This window comes from Somniosus microcephalus, chromosome 8 (genome assembly GCF_052327205.1).
Source record: "Somniosus microcephalus isolate GS21.2 chromosome 8, FLI_Smic_1.0, whole genome shotgun sequence".
NCBI lineage: Eukaryota > Metazoa > Chordata > Chondrichthyes > Squaliformes > Somniosidae > Somniosus > Somniosus microcephalus.
In genome coordinates this window covers 197,108,046-197,132,312 of record NC_140994.1, presented here as the reverse complement: position 1 = coordinate 197,132,312, position 24,267 = coordinate 197,108,046, and the positions used below count along the sequence as shown (strand labels likewise).

Genomic DNA, 24,267 nt, shown 5'->3' with positions numbered 1-24,267 from the left:
TGGACAAGAGGCGGGGGGGGGGAGGGGGGAAAGTCGGACATCGCGGGTGGGGGGACAAGGTCGGACATCGCGGGGGGGGACAAGGTCGGACATCGCGGGGGGGGGACAAGGTCGGACATCGCGGGGGGGGACAAGGTCGGACATCGCGGGTGGGGGGGACAAGGTCGGACATCGCGGGGGGGGACAAGGTCGGACATCGCGGGTGGGGGGGACAAGGTCGGACATCGCGGGGGGGGACAAGGTCGGACATCGCGGGGGGGGGGACAAGGTCGGACATCGCGGGGGGGACAAGGTCGGACATCGCGGGTGGGGGGAACAAGGTCGGACATCGCGGGGGGGGGACAAGGTCGGACATCGCGGGGGGGGGACAAGGTCGGACATCGCGGGGGGGGACAAGGTCGGACATCGCGGGGGGGGGGACAAGGTCGGACATCGCGGGGGGGACAAGGTCGGACATCGCGGGGGGGGACAAGGTCGGACATCGCGGGGGGGGGACAAGGTCGGACATCGCGGGGGGGGGACAAGGTCGGACATCGCGGGTGGGGGGGACAAGGTCGGACATCGCGGGGGGGAACAAGGTCGGACATCGCGGGGGGGGGACAAGGTCGGACATCGCGGGGGGGGGACAAGGTCGGACATCGCGGGGGGGGGACAAGGTCGGACATCGCGGGGGGGGGACAAGGTCGGACATCGCGGGGGGGGGACAAGGTCGGACATCGCGGGGGGGGACAAGGTCGGACATCGCGGGGGGGGGACAAGGTCGGACATCGCGGGGGGGGACAAGGTCGGACATCGCGGGGGGGGGACAAGGTCGGACATCGCGGGGGGGGACAAGGTCGGACATCGCGGGGGGGGGACAAGGTCGGACATCGCGGGGGGGGACAAGGTCGGACATCGCGGGGGGGGACAAGGTCGGACATCGCGGGGGGGGGACAAGGTCGGACATCGCGGGGGGGGGACAAGGTCGGACATCGCGGGGGGGGACAAGGTCGGACATCGCGGGGGGGGGACAAGGTCGGACATCGCGGGTGGGGGAACAAGGTCGGACATCGCGGGGGGGACAAGGTCGGACATCGCGGGGGGGGGACAAGGTCGGACATCGCGGGGGGGGACAAGGTCGGACATCGCGGGGGGGGGACAAGGTCGGACATCGCGGGGGGGGACAAGGTCGGACATCGCGGGGGGGGGACAAGGTCGGACATCGCGGGGGGGACAAGGTCGGACATCGCGGGTGGGGGAACAAGGTCGGACATCGCGGGGGGGGACAAGGTCGGACATCGCGGGGGGGGGGACAAGGTCGGACATCGCGGGGGGGACAAGGTCGGACATCGCGGGGGGGACAAGGTCGGACATCGCGGGGGGGACAAGGTCGGACATCGCGGGGGGGACAAGGTCGGACATCGCGGGGGGGGAACAAGGTCGGACATCGCGGGGGGGGACAAGGTCGGACATCGCGGGGGGGGACAAGGTCGGACATCGCGGGGGGGACAAGGTCGGACATCGCGGGGGGGAACAAGGTCGGACACCGCGGGGGGGGGGACAAGGTCGGACATCGCGGGGGGGGGACAAGGTCGGACATCGCGGGTGGGGGGGACAAGGTCGGACATCGCGGGGGGGGAACAAGGTCGGACATCGCGGGGGGGGGACAAGGTCGGACATCGCGGGTGGGGGGGACAAGGTCGGACATCGCGGGGGGGGAACAAGGTCGGACATCGCGGGGGGGGGAACAAGGTCGGACATCGCGGGGGGGGGACAAGGTCGGACATCGCGGGGGGGGGACAAGGTCGGACATCGCGGGGGGGGGACAAGGTCGGACATCGCGGGGGGGGACAAGGTCGGACATCGCGGGGGGGGGACAAGGTCGGACATCGCGGGTGGGGGGGACAAGGTCGGACATCGCGGGGGGGAACAAGGTCGGACATCGCGGGGGGGGGACAAGGTCGGACATCGCGGGGGGGGGACAAGGTCGGACATCGCGGGGGGGGGACAAGGTCGGACATCGCGGGGGGGGGACAAGGTCGGACATCGCGGGGGGGGGACAAGGTCGGACATCGCGGGGGGGGGACAAGGTCGGACATCGCGGGGGGGGGACAAGGTCGGACATCGCGGGGGGGGACAAGGTCGGACATCGCGGGGGGGGGACAAGGTCGGACATCGCGGGGGGGGGACAAGGTCGGACATCGCGGGGGGGGGACAAGGTCGGACATCGCGGGGGGGGGACAAGGTCGGACATCGCGGGGGGGGACAAGGTCGGACATCGCGGGGGGGACAAGGTCGGACATCGCGGGGGGGGGACAAGGTCGGACATCGCGGGGGGGGACAAGGTCGGACATCGCGGGGGGGACAAGGTCGGACATCGCGGGGGGGACAAGGTCGGACATCGCGGGGGGGACAAGGTCGGACATCGCGGGGGGGGACAAGGTCGGACACCGCGGGGGGGGGGGTACAAGGTCGGACACCGCGGGGGGGGGGGACAAGGTCGGACACCGCGGGGGGGGGGGGACAAGGTCGGACACCGCGGGGGGGGGGGGGGACAAGGTCGGACACCGCGGGGGGGGGGGGGACAAGGTCGGACACCGCGGGGGGGGGGGGTGGGGACAAGGTCGGGCACCGCGGGGGGGGGGGGGAGACAAGGTCGGACACCGCGGGGGGGGGGGACAAGGTCAGACACCGCGGGGGGGGGGGGGGGGGGGGAAGTCGGACACCGCGGGGGGGGGGGGAAGTCGGACACCGCGGTGGGGGGGGGGGGGAAAGTCGGACACCGCGGGGGGGGGGAAAGTCGGACACCGCGGGGGGGGGGAAAAGTCGGACACCGCGGGGGGGGGGAAAGTCGGACACCACGGCGGGGGGGAAAGTCGGACACCGCGGGGGGGGGGGAAAGTCGGACACCGCGGGGGGGGACAAGGTCGGACATCGCGGGGGGGGGGACAAGGTCGGACATCGCGGGGGGGGGACAAGGTCGGACATCGCGGGGGGGGACAAGGTCGGACATCGCGCGGGGGGGACAAGGTCGGACATCGCGGGGGGGGGACAAGGTCGGACATCGCGGGGGGGGGACAAGGTCGGACATCGCGGGGGGGGGACAAGGTCGGACATCGCGGGGGGGACAAGGTCGGACACCGCGGGGGGGGAAAGTCGGACACCGCGGGGGGGGGGAAAGTCGGACACCGCGGGGGGGGAAAGTCGGACACCGCGGGGGGGAAAAGTCGGACACCGCGGGGGGGGAAAGTCGGACACCGCGGGGGGGGAAAGTCGGACACCGCGGGGGGGGAAAGTCGGACACCGCGGGGGGGGAAAGTCGGACACCGCGGGGGGGGAAAGTCGGACACCGCTGGGGGGGAAAGTCGGACACCGCGGGGGGGGGAAAGTCGGACACCGCAGGGGGGGAAAGTCGGACACCGCGGGGGGGGGAAAGTCGGACACCGCGGGGGGGGGGGGAAAGTCGGACACCGCGGGGGGGGGGAAAGTCGGACACCGCGGGGGGGGGGAAAGTCGGACACCGCGGGGGGGGGGAAAGTCGGACACCGCGGGGGGGGGAAAGTCGGACACCGCGGGGGGGGGAAAGTCGGACACCGCGGGGGGGGGAAAGTCGGACACCGCGGGGGGGGGGAAAGTCGGACACCGCGGGGGGGGGGGGGGAAAGTCGGACACCGCGGGGGGGGGGAAAGTCGGACACCGCGGGGGGGGGAAAGTCGGACACCGCGGGGGGGGGGGGAAAGTCGGACACCGCGGGGGGGGGGGGGGAAGTCGGACACCGCGGGGGGGGGGGAAAGTCGGACACCGCGGGGGGGGGGAAAGTCGGACACCGCGGGGGGGGGTGGGAAAGTCGGACACCGCGGGGGGGGGGGGGGAAGTCGGACACCGCGGGGGGGAAAGTCGGACACCGCGGGGGGGGGGGAAAGTCGGACACCGCGGGGGGGGGAAAGTCGGACACCGCGGGGGGGGGAAAGTCGGACACCGCGGGGGGGGAAAGTCGGACACCGCGGGGGGGGGAAAGTCGGACATCGGTGGGGGGGGAAAGTCGGACATCACGAGGGTGGAGCGAATCGGGCTTCTCGGGGGTGGGGAGGATAGGGAAGCTTGTTGAGCCTGAGGAAAACACTTCTGCTCCTCCTTGCCCACAAGCAGTGCAATAAAGGCACTTACCTCACGGTTCCAGCCCTTCGCACCTCCTTTTACCTTAAGCTTTTACACTGGAAATACCGAGAGACGCTCCACGAAAAGACTTTCGGTTTTCAGAGGTTTCCGGAAGTGCGGATAAGGGATAGTCTACCTGTGCTGGGAAGGAGGGGGAAGGAGTGAGAGCAGAAGTACAGAAAATGGAACTGACACGGTCGAGGGCCCCGTCAACCACGGTGGAGGGGAATCCTCGGTTGAGGAAAAACGAAGATGTATCGGAAGCAATGGTATGGAAGGTGGCATCGTCAGAACAGATGCGATGAAGATGGAGGAAATGGGAGAATGGAATAGAGTCCTTACAGGAAGCAGGGTGGGAGGAAGTGTAGTCAAGGTAGCTGTGGGAGTCAGTGGGCTTATAGTAGATATTGGTTGATAGCCTATCCCCATAAATGGTGATAGAGAAGTCGAGGAAGGGAAGGGAAAAGTTGGAGATGGACCGTGTGATGGCGAGGGAAAGGGTGGAAATTGGAAGCAAAGTTGATGAAATTTTCCAGTTTTGGGTGAGAGCAGGAAATGGCACTGATACAATCATCAATGTAGTAGAAAAAGAGGTGAGGGAGGGGACCCGAGTAGGACTGGAACAAAGAATGTTCCACATATCCCACGAAAAGGCAGGTATAGCTAGGACCCATGCGGGGTTCCTATAGCAACACCTTTTATTTGGAGAACATGAGTGGAGTCAAAGGAGAAGTTGCTCAATGTGAGAACAAATTCAGCAGGGGGAGGAAGGCAGTGGTGGATGGGAACTGGTTGGGCTGCCATTCAAGGAAGAAGCATTTTATTCAGCAGTATTCTTTACAATCCCGCTTGCATAACTAGTAATAAAAACAGAAAATGTTGGAAATACTCAGCCAGTCAGGCCGCATCTGTGGAGAGAGAAACAGAGTTAATGGCCACTATTTCCCAGAACTCAGCGGGTCCAACTGTGGCCGGGGTCGGTGACGGGTCCTGACCTCGCTGCTGGCTCCAGCCCGCTGTCCAAAATGATTTTGCCCTGATTGGGCTTGTTAAGCCCGCCCAGCGCGTTTCCCGGCCAATTGAAGGAAGCGGGTCTGATGATGTTACTTGACATGTCATCAGCCGGTTTTCTTAAAGGGACCATGTCCACATTCATTTTGACAGTTGTGCTGTCAGTGTTCTGCAGCACTGAGGTGCTGCAAACACTGACAATCACTGCACAGAGGTGCACGGCTGCACCCAGGCTTTCCCATGACTCCCTCCATATGCTTATGGAGTCACAGCACGCAGGGAGGTTCTCTTCCTGTCCAATGGGCAGAAGAGACCTCCCCTGCAGATCAATTCAGCCTGGTTGCACATTGTGCAGGGGGACACAAGCAAGGGTGTCGTCAGGAACATCAGGCTGCAGTGGCGCAAACCTTTCCATGATCTCAGTAGATCACGAAATGTTACTACAAAGCCACACTCAACCTCATCCTGCTGTGCCACTCATCACATCCCCATCACTCTGCCTTCCCTACCCTACTCCTGCACATCCTTACTCACACCAACTTACCTTGCACCTCCACCCATCCCTCTCTATCTACATTATCACTTCCCCCTCTCACTAGCCACCCCTCACACTCACCCTCATCCTAGTCCAATCATACCAACTAACAACACAGCCACTTGGGTGTTTTATGCAATGTTCATGTGAAGTTTCTATTAATGTGCTGTCAAACACTGAAATCTTTATTTTCAACACTTTGCGTTCTTGGACAGATTTGTGTGCACCTTTGGAAGTGGCTTAGTAAGTTGCAGTGAACGGTGAGACATAACGGTACCTCCCGCAATGGCGATGAGTGTGAAAGGAATGGGTTGGGCATTGTAGGGATGCTTTATGGTGTTGGTGTGGGGTGGTGCCAACCTGGCACATCATGTGGCAGCCAGGGTGTACAGCATCAAGTGAAGTAAATCTGGCTATGGTGAGGCTATCCCTGGCAGCAATGTGGTCGGGTGCTGATGTTCTGTGTCCTGTGCAACATCAGTTGATTGTGGAGAAGGTTGGTGTTGTTGTTGGTGCTGCTGGTGTTGGGGCTGATTGTGGTGGGATTCTGAGGACCAAGGTGTGATAGTTTCAAGGGCACCGATGCTGATGTAATAAATGGCAGGTGAACTTGAGATGACAGAAGCATAGAAACATAGAAGATAGGAGCAGGAGTAGGCCATTCAGCCCTTCGAGCCTGCTCCGCCATTCAACGAGATCATGGCTGATCATCCAAACCCTAGCACCCGGTCCCTACACCGACAGCCATCCCACCCAAGCCCTATCCCCGTAACCCCACGTATTTAATCCCCCCTAACACTAAGGGCCAATTTTTATCATGGCCAATCAACCTAACCCGCACATCTTTGGATGTGTCAATGGTGAGAGAGGTTGTTCCAATGAGGTGACACTGGATACAGAGTTTACTCCAAACACTTGCAACCTGCATAAACATAGAAACATAGAAGATAGGAGCAGCAGTAGGCCATTCGGCCCTTCGAGCCTGCTCCGCCATTCAATGAGATCATGGCTGATCATCCAAATTCAGTACCCTGTCCCTGCCTTCTCCCCATATCCCTTGATCCCTTTAGCCTCAAGAAATATATCCAATTCTTTCTTGAATATATTTAATGAACTGGCCTCCACCCGCCCTCTGTGGCAGAGAATTCCACAGGTTCACCACTCTCTGGGTGAAGGAATTCCTCCTCATTTCTGTCCTAAATGGCTTACCCCTTATCCTTAGACTATGACCCCTGGTTCTGGACGCCCTGGCCATCAGAAACATCCTTCCTGCATCTAGTCTGTCCAGACCTGACAGAATTTTATAGGTTTCAATGAGATCCCCTCTCAATCTTCTAAACTCCAGCTCAATCTGTCTTCCAAAGGCAGTAAGCAACAGCTTCTGAGCTTGGAAAGTGAACAGCTATGAGATGGGAGCTGTTATAGCACATTTGCAGCTGTCAAGTAAAGAGATGATTCCATGGCCATACAACTCCTGACCTCCTTACCTGAAGTGATCCCCGAGCAGCGTGGACCCTGTGGGCGACCTCGTAAAATGTAAAGGTGAGCTCAAAATAGTTCTTAACAGGTTGTTAACAAGGTCAGAATGACCTGAATTGCCTCCCCCGCCTCTGCTGGTCGGGTTTGTTTAGCGCTGACAGACCCGACATCTGGGAAAGGTGGCGGGTTAACAGCAGGGTCCTGACCCGCTATCAAAAAAAATGTTTTCCCACCCAACCCGCCACCGATCGCGCCCACTGACTCCCTGAAAAATTCCAACATTTCAGGTCGACGACCTTTTGTCAGAACTGCTTTTGCATAACTAATTAAATGCATTTAATTTATTTCAAAACAGCCAATGCAGTGCCCACTCGAGAGATCTAATCCGCTCACTCAATACAGTTTTAGAGTATTGCCATAAGTGGCTCTTACTATGTTAGTCCTTATTGCAAAAGTTGCATTACACAGGTTTGAAAACATTAGAAAATCATTAACTGACACCTTATGAAAGGGAAGAGAGAAGTGTCTGGGGATTGCAGAATGCCGACCTCAACAGGAAGATTCTTGGATCTCTGGGTTTCCTGTAGTTTCTTTCTTTGAAGGGTTTGATTTCAAACAAAAACACTTCTATGAGAAAGTTCAGCTTGAAATCCCAGCAGAGGGCATTTTCAACAGAGATCCTTGTAAAGAAACTGAAGTCTGGAAAAAGGCTAGTGATAGTACACTTATACAACATCGGAGCGAGATTATCTTAAACTTATATGAGATGTTCTTGCGGGGCTTTGCAAACATATGGATTGGCTTGTCATATTTTTTTAAAACCATCCAAGTGGTAATTAAAAATGTATAATTTAACTGAAAAAAATCATTTTCAGTTATTCCATCATTAACAACTTGATCTCAGCAGGAAAACTTTTCCGATTGCTAGCTTTTCTTTATGCTCGAGCTCATTAATCCTGTTTGAAAAGCGATTACGACATCTCTGCTGCTTATTTGCTTTAATATATCATTGGATGCCTTCCAAAGCAAATTCTTTAAATCCTATTCTCTCTCAACCAGCCTGGAACTGAAGGCCTGCATCTTGCAAGAACTGAAACTTGGTTCTTCCAAACAGACAGAGATTGACCGTGGACATTTTTGGTAAAAGGACAGCCTTCCAGTGAATACAATGGGTGAAGCCACCTCTTTTGCTATTTATAGCAGGCTTCATATTTTGGGAAATCATCCAACTTTAAAAGACAATTGCCTGGAATTTCCACAGGATTCTCCAGCAGAAGATCGGAAGAGTCCCCAGACAAACAACATAAATAACTAATAATGGCCATTTACACTGTAACTTCAGGGTTTCCGCCAATGCTACAGCGGAGATTGGGAAATCCCTGTGGAAATTCTCCCCTGGTGTAAGTAGGTGCTGTGGGTACCAGTCACAGGGAAGGATTCATGACATTCAGTACAAATTCTGAAACTTGTATCAGTTGAAGGCCACATGGATTGAAATGAATCTTCCCAAAGCAGGAAAATACTGATGCACACAAAAAAAATAATGTTGCATCAGTGGAGAAGGTGGTATTGGAAACTAAGGCCTAGAAATTCGGTTTTGGCGCAGCGAGGGCTTTAGCGCCGGAAGTTAGTGCCGGCGCTAAGTCCCCCTGCGCGCGCCAAAAATTCAGTAGCGCCGCGCCCAAACGGCTGCCGGCGCTACTGAGGGGTCTCAGCGCCTCAAAACTGGCGCCACGCGCCGCATTGCGGCGCTACTCCGGCGCTGCGGCGCCCGCTGCGGTGCGGCAGGCTCGGGAAGTGCAGGCCTCCTCCTTCCGTTAAGGAGGAGCTGCCTGCACCCGGCCGCGGCCCGCGATAATCTTTTTAAAAATGAGCCCGGCACCTCGGACAAGTGCCGGGCTTGCTTCTGTTCCGGGGGGGGGGGGGTGGAAGTCCGGGGAGGGAGCTGCGGCCAGGCGGCCGGCGGGAAAGCGGCCGGCCGCCGCGGGGCCTTTAATGCGCCGGCGCAAAGTTCTGTAAGGCACCTCTGCCAGAACGTTGCTTGCGGCTGCCACGGGCGAGGCGGCCGCAACTCAATTTCCGAGTTCGGGCGGGTTACCATGGCAACCGGGACGCTGCGCACACCGATGACGTCATCGGTGCCGGCGCAGCGCTACCGGCCTAACGCCGATTTACGGCCCCTGTCAATTTCTAAACTGGCCATAACTTCGGCGCTAGGCCCTCTAGCGCCTCAAAAGCGGCGCTAAGGCCAGTGAATTTCTAGGCCTAAATCTTCAAGCTCAATAAATGAAATTCTAACTTTTCAACATTTTTGCTGCTCTTTGCGGATTGTATATTAGATACTATTTTATAACAGAAAAAGATACCAAAACTAGTGAAGCTTTCTTGTGTATCATCAAGATTGCTGCTAAAAGACAGACATAAATTAAGGGTGTGTCACACACACACACATCAAATTTTTTTTTTTGTTCTCGTGATATGGCCACTACTGGCAGGGCCACATTTTATTGCCCATTTCTAGTTACCCTGAGGTGGTGCTGCTGAGCCTTCTACTTGAACTGCCGCCGTCCTTGTGGCAATGGTGCTCCCAGGAAATGGGAGCACAAAAATACAATTTTCACAAAAGTGGCAGTGTACTGGGACAACTCCACCTCCCCCAAAGGGACAGTATCTTGGGGCAACATTTATCTTCCAGGGAGCTTGGCAATTTCTATTCAAAACAGGCTTAGCCTCCAAAGATAAAGAATGGAGATGGCCATTTCTATCATATGTGATCTATAATTTGTTTATATTTTACAATTGTAACCTAAAAAACAAATTTTGTATCATAAGCTAAGGTAATAGCAGGAAAATTATTTACGTTATAACACTGGCCTATTGTTGAATAATATACTGCATGAGCTGGGCTAAACTATAATAACAGAAAACGCTGGAAAAACTCAGCAGGCCAGGGCAGCATCCGTGGAGAGAGAAACAGAGTTAACGTTTCAGGTCGATGACCTTTCGCCAGAACTGGAAAAAAGCAGGAAATGGAAAGCAGGTTTAGGGGCTGGGAAAAGGGAGAGGGGAAGAAAGAACAAAAGGGAAGGTCAGTGATAGGTTAGAAAGCATGAGAGATTAAGAGACATTAAGAGATATTCAAGGCGAGAGAAGGTGGTAATGGGGCAGGTTAAGGAACAAAGGATGGCTCTAGATGAAGTGTGAACTGCGCTGGCAGAATGAAGGACAGCTGCCATGTGGGAGGGAAGAAAAAAAAGGAAATATATATATGTGAGAGGGGCCGAGGTTATGATCTGAAATTGTTGAACTCTATGTTGAGTCCAGAGGGCTGTAGAGTGCCTAATTGAAAGATGAGGTGCTGTTCCTCGAGCTTATGCTGAGCTTCCGTGGAACAGTGCAAGAGGCCGAGGACGGTGAGGTCGGAGTGAGAATGGAGCGGTGAATTAAAGTGACAGGCCACCGGGAGCTCCGGGTCCCCCTTATGGACTGAACGGAGGTGTTCCGCAAAGCGATCACCCAATCTGCGTTTAGTCTCCCCAATGTAGAGGAGACCGCATCATGAGCAGCGAATACAGTATACTAAATTGCAAGAAGTACAAGTAAATCGCTGTTTCACCTGGAAGGAGTGTTTGGGGCCCTGGACAGTGGGAAGGGGGGAGGTATAAGGGCAGGTGTTGCATCTCCTGCGCTTGCACGGGAAGGTGCCGGGCGAAGGGGACGGGGTGCTGGGGGTGGTAGAGGAGTAGAGGGGTAAACTATATTTGGACAGCGCTGCTGCTAAACAGCATTAATGTCAAATCAAAAACATCATTAACCGCATCCTAAAACAGCAATCTATTTTAGTCTTCCTCTTCCCTCACAGTTAAAAAGCAATACATAATTTTTATATTTGTTAGGAAATAGATAGTCACCTGAAGCACTACTATTGGAATTTAATTTGTGCTGATATTAGCTTCAATCAATATTGTACATAATGATACTTATAACAAGCTGTTCTGGTGGGGCTATGATTCCCTACACAATAAATAAATACAGATGAAAAATGTAGACCTCTACTCAACAGGGCAGGGATTCAAAATCATTTTACCATTTTCGTCCTTTATATTTTTTCACCCTCATATTTTGAAGTGGAGATATAGTAGACCATTTCTACCAATGCTTCAGGAAAATTCCTATGATGCGGACAAGAAAGCAGGCAGAGCATATTTAAAATTATGATGGAATAATTTATTAGGGTTCTAATTCTTTTTCTCATCTCAAGTGTTTCAAAGCTTCTTTATTATTCCTACACCGCGGATTGCCATTATTTTATTTCAATTGTTTTGAGCCTTTAAACCAACAGTAGCAAATGGGTCAGATCTTCCACTCTGCTCTGAGCTGTGCCATGAAGGGCAATACGAAGCAGAGGTTACAGAAAAATGCATACACAAAAACATGAGATGGTATCTGCAGATCACAATAACATCTCCTTGTGCTTGGTCAAAGACAGCATTGGAACAGGGGCCAGACCCTATGGCAAGAAAAAGCAGGAACATGGAGGAGAAAGCAATACACACCAGGGAAAAAATGGTTCCGATTGCATTTTATTATAGGTTAAAAAATAAAATGTAGTGCATTCTATGTGCTCCCCTCTCACTAACAAATATTTTAACAGTCAGAAACTAAGGCCAGAATTTTGCCAGCACTGAGGGCGGGTTTGGAGGCAGGTCCGCTGTCAAAATAGCAAAGATTGACAGCGGTAAGAAACCCGCTGTCAACCCGCCTCCATGCGAGTCTCACAGGTGTCGGGTCTGTCAGCGGAGATCTGACCCGACACCAAGCAGCGGGGGATACAATTGAGCTCATTAAATGGCTTGTTAACAGCCAATTTAATGGTATTTTGAGGCTTCCTTCCAATTTTACGTGCTCCCCAATGGGTTACCCGCTGTTCGGGGAACACGCCAGCTCAACCTGGCGTGATTTGAGTCTGCTCTGATGTATCTGATAAGCTGATAGCTGCAGAAGTGGTGTAAAGGATGCTGTTGCAGATGGTTAGTTTCAGAGCGCAGAAATCTTTGGTTACTTCATTTGTAATACATAGAGAATTCTTTAGCTTGCAAGTGTTTAGAAGCAACTAACTATGTCCAGTGCCACCTCATTGGAACAACCTCTCTCACCATTGACAGATCACTTCTGTCATCTCACCTGCAGCTGCCTCTATTCCAGCAACATCGGTGCTCTTGAAAAAATCAGACCTTGGTCTTCTGAATCCTTCCACAATCAGCCCCAACACCAACCTTCTCCACCATCACCTGATGCTGCACAGAACACAGGGCATCAGCCCCTGACAACATTGCTGCCTGGGAGGCCAGCAACGGCATCACCATGGCCAGATTTACTTCACTTGAAGCTGTAAACCCTGGCTGCCACATGATGCGCCAGGTTGACACCATCCTACACCAGCACCGTGAAGCACCCCTTTAATGTCCAAGCCATTCCATGCACACTCGTCACTATAGCTTGGGGGGCGGGGGGCGAGTTATGTCTCAACATTCACTTGAACTCAGTAAGACACTTCTCAAGGTGCGCACAGATCTGTCCAATAAGGGCAGTGTTGGAAAAATAGATTTCACTGTATGACAACACATTACCAGAAACTTCACATGGACATTGGCTAAACCTCTCAAATGCCTACCCTTGTGTATTGTTAGTTGGTATGCTTGCAGTAGGATGAGGGCGAGTGTGATGGGTGGCTAATGAGATGGGGATGTGATAAAGTAGGTAGAGAGGGTTGGGTGGAGGTGCAAGGTAAGTTGGTGTGAGTAAGGATGTGCAGGAGTAGGGTATGGTAGGCAGAGTGATGGGGATGTGTTGCGTGGCACAGCAGGGTGAGTTTGAGTGTGGCTTTACAGTAATGTTTCGTGACCACTGAGATCATTGAAAGGTTGGCGCCATTGCAGCCAGGGACCCCTGACGACATCCCTGCTTTTGCCCTCCTGTGCAATATGCAACCAGGCTGCGTTGGTGTCCTGGAGAGGTCTCTTCTGCCCTTGGAAGGGAAGAGAACCTCCCTGCGTGCTGTGATTCCCTCCATAAGCATATGGAGGGAGTCACTGGAGAGCCTGGGTGAAAGCATCCACTTTTGTGCAGTACTCGTCAGTGATTCCAGCACCTCAATGCTGTCAAACACTAACAGAACAACAGTCAAACTCAATGTGGCCGTGGTCCCTTTAAGGAAACTGGCTGATGATGCGTCATCAAATGACGTCATTAGACCCGCTTCCTGTTAATTGGCCGGGAAGCCCGCAGGGCGGGCTGAACAAGGCCAATCAAGGGAAAATCCCTTTGTCAGAGCGGCTGCAGCCGGGATCGGGACGGGAACTTGGAAACCAGCTCTCTCGCCACCATCCCGACGCCGCTGAGAAAATCGCGGCCGAAGTGAGAACCCGACACAGCTAGTGGTGCATGAATCTTGGAACATGATACCAGCATAAGAAACAATTTACTGCAAATAAACTATCACTAACATATTTATAAAGTCTTGCATCCGGTGTGCAACAAATCTTCACACTTCAGGTGTGACATTCAGTTCTGAGTGCATTGTACATCAAACTACTGCAATAGGAGGAGATTAAATCAATAGAAAATGTGATGCTCTTGTTAATTCTGACAAGTGTTCTAAATTAACCCAATATTATGAAAGCTATGATTTATAAATCTGTTTTTAGAAAATTCAGTGTCCAGCACAAAGTATAATTTGAAATTTTAGAGAGGCAATTCAGACTGTTTTTAAAAAAAACAACTTTCTTGTCACACCCTATTTTATCATACTGTAGTACATATTACAAAATTGTAAACAGACAATTACTCGTCACAAAATTCTAAAGTACTCAAAGCACAAATACAAAGTAACATTGCTTGTTTTAAAAGAACTCATTAACCTTTGTGCTCGCCACTCCAATTTCAGGTCCAGCGTTAATATGTATACCACAATCAGTTTCTCGAGAAATAGAGCTTCCAACTGTGTTTGTAACGCCAATAGTCAAGGCACCACGATCCTTACAGTATCGCAGAGCCATGAGAGTATCTGCAGTTTCACCTGTTAAATAGAAACAGATTTTAGCATAATGTAAAATTACATTGTTTTACAATAAATTTTGTTCACTTCAAAATCAGTTAAATTGCAGGAATACAAAATTACTACAGATAAATTTATTTTCCAAATGAATAATGTTCAATAAGCAAATTCCAAGATATCTCTTCAGAACTGCAGAAAGGATATTTTCCTCATGATTGCATGCAGATGTGCAAGTTATTACAAGAAATAATAAAAGACCTCAAACTTCAAAAAGCAGGTTTTAATGCACACCTGACTGGCTAATGAAAAAGCAGACATCATCTCTGAAAACAGGAGTACTTCTGTCCAAGAAATCACTGGCAAGTTCAACCATCACTGGCAGTTCAGTTAGTTCTTCCAATACTTGACGTGTCTACATTGACCAAAAATATTGGATAAAATGATCAAGCATGAATCTACGTTGGTTACAAGATAGCATTTGTAAAATAAAGGATAACCATTCCTAACTACATAAATATCCATACTTATGCACAGTTTAAGCTAGTTTTTTCAAGCTTTCTAGAATCATTCACTGTTCTTCAACTATGATGAACAAACTCCAGATACAACATAGAATTAACAGCACAGAAACAGCCCATTCTGTTTTAGTGATTTTTATTGAGGGATAAATTTTGACCAGGACACCGGGAGAACTCGCCTGTTCTTTTTCAAATAGTGCCATGGGATCTTTTACATCCATCTAATAGGGCAGATGGAGCCTTGGCATAATGTCTCTTTTCTATTGTGGGCATTCTTGACCTGTAATCATAAGACATCAATGAAATGCCGACAGTTTCCTTAAGCCTACCAAAGCTAGGCAATTGGCAACTGTGCTTTTCTAAACAGGAATACAAGAACAGACAACTTGCAAGTGGATACTGGGACATCTTTTGTGAGCCTATCCACATCAGGTAAATGTTTTCTGCGAGATGAAAGGTGTGTCATGCAAGAATATGGGCAGGTGGGAGAGACAGCCAAGGGTTTATAAAAGGTAAGAAAGCATCTCACGTGAGTATGCAGCTGATTGAGGGGAAGCACGAGTGTGTTGCAGGCATGCAAGTGCAGATCCCTACAAAGAGATTGAAAGGATTGTTACTAGTCCTAGCCCCTTTTGGGCTACCCCAGATCGGGTGTATTCCCCAGACGTTCACCTTCAACTAAAGTTAGAGGTAGCCAAATCCTAAAGACGCTTAATTGGGTCTAAAGGTTCAGACTATCTCTCCCTAAAGGAAAGGAATGACCTGAAGATGTTACCGTCCTCCAGATAGCACTTTTAATAAGTTTAACTAGACTGTAACCTTCCGGATATTATGAGGGTCCGAAAAACTCCTCCAGAATTCTGCAACTCCTCACCAAAGAGTATACAGAGATTGAGTTTGATACAGAGGTACTATGTGAGACAATTCTAAAAAAATAGATTTATTAAAGAACCGACATGTAACTTACAGCTGGTGATTCAGTCGCAACATTAACAGTTCCAAATACAAATAGCTTACAATTCTTATCAGAGATCCTCATTCTCAAATCTTAACTTTGTTACATTTTTACATTTCTTAGTCTTATTCAGGATATCCACCAAAATCAAATACCTTTGATACCCGAGACTCAAAGAGTTAAAGACTTAGAGCCTGCCTCTGAAGCGTGAGAATCGCTTTGCCCCTTCCAGCGAATCTATCTTGCTATTTGAAAGTTCTATATTTATACCCTTTCTGCAGTGGTATAACCTTTGAAGTTTTCTGCTGATGTAAGCTACTTATCGCTAGTCATTTTTCTGTTGTCTCCTTCTATTCATACAGTCAGTTCAGCTGTTAGCTGGCAGAATTATGTCTGCTGTGTAGGTGTCTCAAGCTTATCATAAAAACAATGTGACAGCAGTGGTTCTATTTGATGCCATTCTTACGAAGGTCTTCTGTTTGTATCTTTCTACAACATGTAAATTAAAAACACTTCAACCGGGTACATCATTGTCTTCTTAGCTACCTCAGTTGGTTGTATTACAGACTCGTGTCTCCGTGTTTCATTTGATGTCATATTTATGAAGACATATGTTTCTTTAATGTTCTGCGTTTCTGTTTCCCGAAGTGTTGGTTTATGACACCTTAACATTATACCATTGTGCTCTTTCCAATACTTCAGACTTTCTGGAAGCTCTAACCCTCTGCTTCAATAGAAACATAGAAGCTAGCAGCAGGAGTAGGCCATTCGGCTCCTCGAGCCTGCTCCGCCATTCAATGAGATCATGGCTAATCATCCAAATTCAGTATCCTGTCCCTGCTTTCTCCCCATATCCCTTGATCCCTTTAGCCTTAAGAAATATATCCAACTCCTTCTTGAATATATTTAATGAATTGGCCTCTACTGCCTTCTGTGGTAGAGAATTCCACAGGTTCACCACTCTCTGGGTGAAGAAATTCCTCCTCATTTCTGTCCTAAATGGCTTACCCCTTATCCTTAGACTGTGACCCCTGGTTCTGGACTCCACGACCATCGGGAACATCCTTCCTGCATCTAGACGGTCCAGTCCTGTCAGAATTTTATAAGTTTCAATGAGATCCCCTCTCATTCTTCTAAACTCCAGCGAGTATAAGCCCAATCGACCCAATCTCTCCTCATACGTCATTCCTGCCATCCCAGGTATCAGCCCGGTGAATCTTCGCTGAACTCCCTCCATGGCAAGAACATCCTTCCTCAGATAAATGTAAGAAGTCACACAACACCAGGTTATAGTCCAACAGTTTTATTTGAAATCACAAGCTTTCGGAGCACTGCTCCTTCGTCAGGTGAAGTGGAGAGATGCATAAAGACACAGCTTATGTAGTCAGAGAATAATGCCAGATGATTACAGGTAATCTTTCTAACTGCCATTTATCACACCTCGGCAGAGATAACCACAGCAATCAAAGGTGTGAATGGTGTCCAAACAGGTTAGTCAGGAAAACATTACATCAAAGAACAATGTGGTGGGGTCACAAGGGGTCAAATGTTGCAGTTAGAAAGATTACCTGTAATCATCTAGCATTACTCTCTGACTATATAAGCTGTGTCTTTATGCATCTCTCCACTTCACCTGACGAATGAGCAGCGCTCCGAAAGCTTGTGATTTCAAATAAAACTGTTGGACTATAACCTGGTGTTGTGTGACTTCTTACATTTGTCCACCCCAGTCCAACACCGGCATCTCCACACCATTCCTCAGATAAGGCGATCAAAACTGCACACAATACTCAAGATGTGGTCTCACCAAGGCCCTGTACAACTGCAGCAAGACATCCTTGCTCCTGTACTCAAACCCTCTCACTACGAAGGCCAACATACCATTTGCCTTCTTAACCGCCTGCTGCACCTGCATGCTTACCTTCAGCGACTGGTACACAAGGACGCTCGGGTCTCGTTGCACTTCCCCTTCTCCCAATCTATTGCCATTCAGATAATAATCTGCCTTCCTGTTTTTGACACCAAAGTGGATTCAGTGTCAACAACCTATCTTATCTCAAAAGCCTGTATGCTGTTTACATCTTTTGATTGTTAAGGCTTCCAGACCCAGTATGTCATGTTTTAATAAATCAAAATTCTGTTCATAGGATGGTGTATTTTTCTGAATGTGGTTATTCCTTCATAAGGTAAGTGGAGAATTCACTTTCCTTGGCAAATTTCTTAAGGCTATTACATTTCTTCATCATTTGGGAGGATGACATCTTTATTGCAGAGACTGCACTGACCTGTTCAGGCACCTTTCCTAGGCCACACTGGCTGCAGCTCGCTAAGGAGGGTGCCCCTCAGATCCAAAAATGGCATACTTCCTTGCCAGGACCTCACTTAACATCACCTCCAGGATTTGGTCAGTAAAATTGGTTGTACTTTCTCCTCCACCTCCCAAACAAGAAGTGCAAGTACAGCTATAGAAGATGCTTTTAAAGCTCTGCTAAGGAATTCCTGCCCCTGTCAAACTCTGGCGTGTGATGTAAACTGTGCTGGCAGTGCACCATGTGGTAAACCACTGTTATTGTTATTCACTGTTGTTGTTGTTGTTGCACATTGTTGTACCTATGCATGCCTCAACATGTCTCGGCTGGCTCCACCCACAGGCCCAGGTATAAAGGTGATTGACCTGCAGCCCCCTGCCTTCTTGGAACCCAGTCGACCACGAGAGGCATGCTCTGTTCTTTGCTAATAAAAGCCTTTAGTTACTCTCCTAACTCTCCGTCTTTTATGAGTAATTGATAGCGCATCAATTTTATTAGCAAAAACAAAATGTCGACAAACGCTGAACAGCAGGCTGCTGCACCAAACGCTGAACAGCAGGCTGCTGCACCAAACGCTGAGCAGCAGGAGCTGCTGCGAGCCCTCAGACCAACATGCCTGGACCTAGACCCCCAAGAAGCGGGTTCGGCTACCAAATTCGCGCATTGGCTGCGTTGCTTCGAGGCCTACCTGCAAGCCTCAACTGTGACCCTGGACGAAAACAAGTTGGAAATCCTGGCCTCAAAGGTGAGCCACCAAGTTTATACAATAATCCAGGACGCGGCGACCTACGCGGCGGCTATCGATCTGCTAAAAGGGCAATACGCACGCCCGGTAAATACGGTCTATGCCAGGCACCTCTTAAGATCCCGCAGACAGCAGCCCGGGGAATCGGTGGAGGCCTTCCTACGGGCACTACGGATACTCGGCTGAGACTGCGATTGCAAAGAAGTATCAGCCGCAGCACACACGGAGGGACTGATCCGAGATGCTTTCGTTGCGGGTCTAAGGTCCGACTACTCCCGGCAGAGACTGTTGGAAAAGGGAGAAATGGACCTGAGAAAGGCAGTGTCCCTCGCGCTCTCGCTCAACGCGGCCCACAGGAATATGGACGCCTTCTCCCCTAACTGCTCCGCAACGTGGACGCCACAACCTTGGGTCATGGGACCGCCACCTTCAACTGCTGCTGCGATGTCCAAGGCACAGAAATGTTATTTTTGTGGCCAGGCAAAACACCCCAGAGCACGCTGCCCGGCGAGAAACGCTACCTGCTCCGGCTGCGGGAAGAAAGGACACTATGTCAGCGCCTGCAAAGGTAAAACCGCTAACGCCAGCAGCGCCGCGTGCGAACCGTGGGGGCAGCCATCTTGTCCGCCATCTTGGGCTCCCCCAGCCGCGTGGGGATCGGGACCATGGGCGCCACCATTTTGTCCGCCATCTCGGACGTCTCCAACTTCAACCACGGGGGACCCGGACTCAACCACCGCCTCATCTGACGACCACATCGACTCGCTCGACCATACGCTGGCCTCCGTGACGCTGAACCAATCTCTCCCTCATCAACTGTCCAGGTCCATGATGGACACTACGGTAAACGGCCGCGCCACTACCTGCCTTTTTGACAGCGGGAGCACGGAAAGTTTTATCCACCCCGACACGGTGCGCAGTTACTCTCTCCCGGTCCTGCCGACGCGACATCGGATCTCTTTGGCTTCCAAAGCCCAGTCAGCGGACGTCGGTGGCTACTGTGTAGTGACCCTTTCAGTAAGGGGCACAGAATACAAAAATTTTAAACTCCTGGTCCTGCCCCATCTTTGCACTGCCGTTCTACTGGGGTTGGATTTTCAGTGCCACCTTAAGAGTGTCACATTAGCGTACGATGGACCCCTCCCCCCACTCACAGTCTGCAGCCAGCTTTTAAATCGCCCGCCGCGCACCATTTGTAGCCTCTCCACCCTTAAAGTCCCCCCCCCCCTCCTTGTTCGCTAACCTCACCCGTGACTGTAAGCCCATCGCTCCCAAAAGCAGGCGTTACAGTGCCGGGGATAGGAGCTTCATTAAATCCGAGGTAGCAAGACTCCTGAAGGAAGGGATTATTGAAAGTAGCACCAGCCCATGGCGAGCACAAGTGGTGGTAGTGGAGACTGGCGAAAAACAGCGCCTAGTTATTGACTACAGCCAGACGATCAATCGCTACACCCAGCTAGATGCATACCCACTCCCCCGCATATCTGACATGGTCAATCAGATAGCACAATACCGGGTGTTCTCGACGATTGATCTGAAGTCGGCATACCACCAGCTCCCCATCAGGGCTGAGGACCGCCAGTACACAGCTTTTGAAGCTGACGGTCGTCTCTACCACTTCCTCAGAGTTCCCTTCGGCGTCACCAACGGGGTTTCAGTCTTCTAACGGGAGATGGACCGGATGGTTGACCAGAACGCGCTCCAGGCCACTTTCCCCTATCTAGACAACGTCACCATCTGCGGCCGCGACCAGCAGGACCACGATGTTAATCTAGAGAAATTCCTCCGTACGGCCCAGCGGCTGAACCTAACATACAACAAGGACAAATGTATGTTTCGTACCAAGCGCCTTGCCATTCTTGGCTGTGTAGTGGAGAACGGAGTCATCGGCCCCGACCCCAACAGGATGCGCCCCCTTATGGAGCTCCCCCTCCCCCACTGCCAAAAAGCACTGAAGAGATGCCTAGGGTTTTTCTCGTACTATGCTCAGTGGGTGCCCAACTATGCGGACAAAGCCAGACCCCTCATCAAGTCCACCTCCTTCCCCCTGACAGCAGAGGCCTGTGCAGCCTTCACTCTCATAAAAGGAGATATTGCGAAGGCCACAATACACGCAGTGGATGAGTCCATCCCTTTCCAAGTGGAGAGCGACGCATCCGACTTTGTCCTAGCTGCAACCCTTAACCAGGCGGGGAGACCCGTGGCTTTTTTCTCAATGACCCTCCAGGGCCCCGAGATTCGACGCTCCTCTGTCGAAAAGGAGGCCCAGGCCATTGTGGAAGCTGTGCGACATTGGAGGCATTACCTGGCCGGAAAACGATTTACCCTGCTCACTGACCAGCGTTCAGTAGCTTTTATGTTTAATAATAAGCAGAGGGGCAAAATCAAGAACGACAAGATCTTGAGGTGGAGAATCGAACTCTCCACCTACAATTACGATATCTTGTACCGGCCCGGGAAACTCAATGAGCCCCCAGATGCCCTATCACGTGGTACATGCGCCAACGCGCAGGTCGATAGACTGAAGACCCTCCACAATGATCTCTGCCACCCGGGGGTCACCAGGTTTTTTCACTTCATCAAATCCCGTAACCTGCCCTACTCCATCGAGGAGGTCAGGACCATGACCAGGAACTGCCAAATCTGTGCCGAGTGCAAACCGCATTTTTATAGGCCAGACAGAGCAAGCCTGATCAAAGCCACGCGCCCCTTTGAACGGCTGAGCGTCAATTTTAAAGGGCCCCTCCCCTCCTCCGACCGCAATGTGTACTTCCTCAACATAATTGATGAGTACTCCCGTTTCCCGTTTGCCATCCCTTGCTCAGACATGACCAGTACCACGGTCATTAAATGTCTGAATGACCCCTTCGCCTTGTTCGGTTTCCCTAGCTATATTCATAGCGACAGGGGCTCATCCTTTATGAGCGACGAACTCCGGCAGTACCTGCTCTCGAGGGGTATCGCTACAAGCAGGACCACCAGCTACAACCCCCGGGGGAATGGCCAGGTGGAAAGGGAGAATGCGACGGTCTGGAAGGCAGTCCTTTTAAACTTGAAATCTAAGGGCCTTCCGACCTCTCGCTGGCAGGAAGTCCTCCCTGCGGCGCTCCATTCCATTCGGTCACTGCTCTGTACAGCCACCAATGCTACCCCTCACGAGAGAATGTTCTCCTTCCCCAGGAAGTCCACATCGGGGATCTCGTTACCGACATGGCTGACTTCTCCAGGACCCGTCCTACTGCGGAAGCACGTGAGGTCCCATAAGACGGACCCCCTGGTCGAGAGGGTGAGCCTCCTCCATGCCAACCCTCAGTATGCTTACGTGGTGTACCCGGACGGGCGGGAGGACACAGTCTCCATACGAGACCTCGCACCTTCGGGTGCTCCCGAAACACCTCCCTCGCCACCCACCACTACCCACGCCTACCCCCAGTACGCTTACGTAGCGTACCCGGACGGGCGGGAGGACACAGCCCCCACACGAGATCTCGCACCTTTGGGTGCCCCTGAAACACTACCATTGCCATCCACCACTACCCACAACCCAACCCCACTAGACGGCATGCCGCAGCCCCAGGACCCGTCATTGATCACCCAACCACTCAATGAGACGCCAGATTCAATGTTGGATGCTGCACCATCACCGCCGCCACCACGACGATCAGGACGGCATACAAGGCCACCTGATAGACTTACTTACACGAACTTTTAGTACACTTCACCCCGCCGGACTCAATTTTAAACAAGGGGTGAATGTGGTAAACCACTGTTATTGTTATTCACTGTTGTTGTTGTTGTTGCACATTGTTGTACCTATGCATGCCTCAACATGTCTCGGCTGGCTCCACCCACAGGCCCAGGTATAAAGGTGATTGACCTGCAGCCCCCTGCCTTCTTGGAACCCAGTCGACCACGAGAGGCATGCTCTGTTCTTTGCTAATAAAAGCCTTTAGTTACTCTCCTAACTCTCCGTCTTTTATGAGTAATTGATAAGCAACATATGACTGGTGTGATGCGCTGTTTATAAGGGGACCCTGGAAAACCAGAGGAGATTGCTCTTCTCTGCTGGTGGCAATCACCTGGGAGTGGAATTTCAGCCGCCAGATTTTTTTCCAACACAATAAAACTGGGGCTGAATTCTTGGAACTGGTAGTTTAGCAAGATATTTGCACTTTAAAAAAATCCTTTTTTAAGCAGAGGTTTTAACAATCTACTTCAATTCATCTCAAACTAATTTTTGTGCTTAATTCTCCCCCAAACACCACCCCATTTTCATTCTTCTGTTCCTAATATCATGGGTGCCAAGAGCAAGGAAGAAATGCAGTGAGAATTAGCAAATAATTAGGATCAGCTTTTCAATTCAGGAAAGGATCAAATACAAATGGATGAGTATCCATTCCAATTGAATCATCACTGCACTGAATAGCAGAATCTTTCTTGTGCAACAGAGAGGACGATTTTTAACTTTCATCCAAAACAGGCCACGTCACCTGCCTGAAGCCAGCATCAGGAGGCTGGAACCATTTTCAGGATTGGGCCTCATCAGCATAATTGGGATGAACTGGAGACTGGTCAATGACCACTAGCAGGCAGCTTGCTGCACTGGGGAGTGGTAAATCTGGTGGTTCTATGGGTGAGCCAAGCTGGATGTCAGTAGTAAATAGGGGGAGGGGGGACCATCCAGCAGCAGGCCACAGTATTTTTGTGGGGCTAGAGGAGCAATTTTGCTCCTCCTGGCCTCCCTCACAAAATTCCCCCCAAAAAGTTGTAGTGTGTTTCTGAGCATCCTCTGACAGTCTCTAAGGATCACTGGTTATGCCGCTCACCATGCTCTCCCCATTTGTACCTGAAAATTCCAAATGGAGTCCGAAACCAGAATAGGTTTTGCGTATGTAAGGAGCATTCCTACATGTTTCAAGTGGGCATGCTGTGTACCCATTTACAGGCCCGCCTGGAGTGCAGTTTGTCACGGAGTGCAGCTTGGAAAAGAGTGTAAGCCTGCGAGTTTGGTGAGTAAGGGAGTGAATCTTAAGGGTTAATCTCTTTTTTAATAAAATCTAGTCTTGCGTGCTTGCAATTAGCATTTAACGTAAATTTACTGTTTCAAGTTTTAAGTTTCAAGTTTCTTCCAGGCTTAGGCAGGGCTAAGCAAGCTCTGTGCTGGGGAGCAGGTGAGAGTAGTTAATTAATTAACTGGTCCAATCTGGTTCTGTAACTGCCAGAGAGCTCACTTATTTAAATCTCAGTAGTATACATAAAGGAGACTAGAGTGTAGCTTGGAAAAGAGTGTAAACCTGTGAGTTTGGTGAGTAAAGGAGTTCGGGGAGGGAGGTGCTCCTTTCTTCTTTTTCTATCTTTGTCAGCCTCCAGGAGAGCAGGAGTTAAAAAGCTGCACGAGCGGGGTCAGAGAACCAGCGGGAGTTCGGCTCTGTGACACCCCCCAACCGCATTCGGAGAAAAATAAAAGGTGACATCACAGGGAAAAGGGTAGGTGATTGGTTGGTGAGTATTTTGCTCACCT

The 24,267-nt window shown here is 51.5% G+C and overlaps 1 protein-coding gene across 1 annotated transcript in view; it reads right to left on the bottom strand.

Moving 5' to 3' along the window:
- The window catches only part of LOC147114017 (glutamine--fructose-6-phosphate aminotransferase [isomerizing] 2-like), a 103,091-nt gene that overhangs the window by 20,100 nt on the left and 58,724 nt on the right, over positions 1-24,267 (bottom strand). Inside the window, exons 13-14 of the mRNA XM_085995532.1 lie at positions 14,511-14,631; positions 14,083-14,240 (exon numbers count right to left, since the gene is read on the bottom strand). Of these exons, the coding sequence (XP_085851658.1) occupies positions 14,083-14,240; positions 14,511-14,631 (279 nt within the window). The remainder of the gene's footprint in view (positions 1-14,082; positions 14,241-14,510; positions 14,632-24,267) is intronic.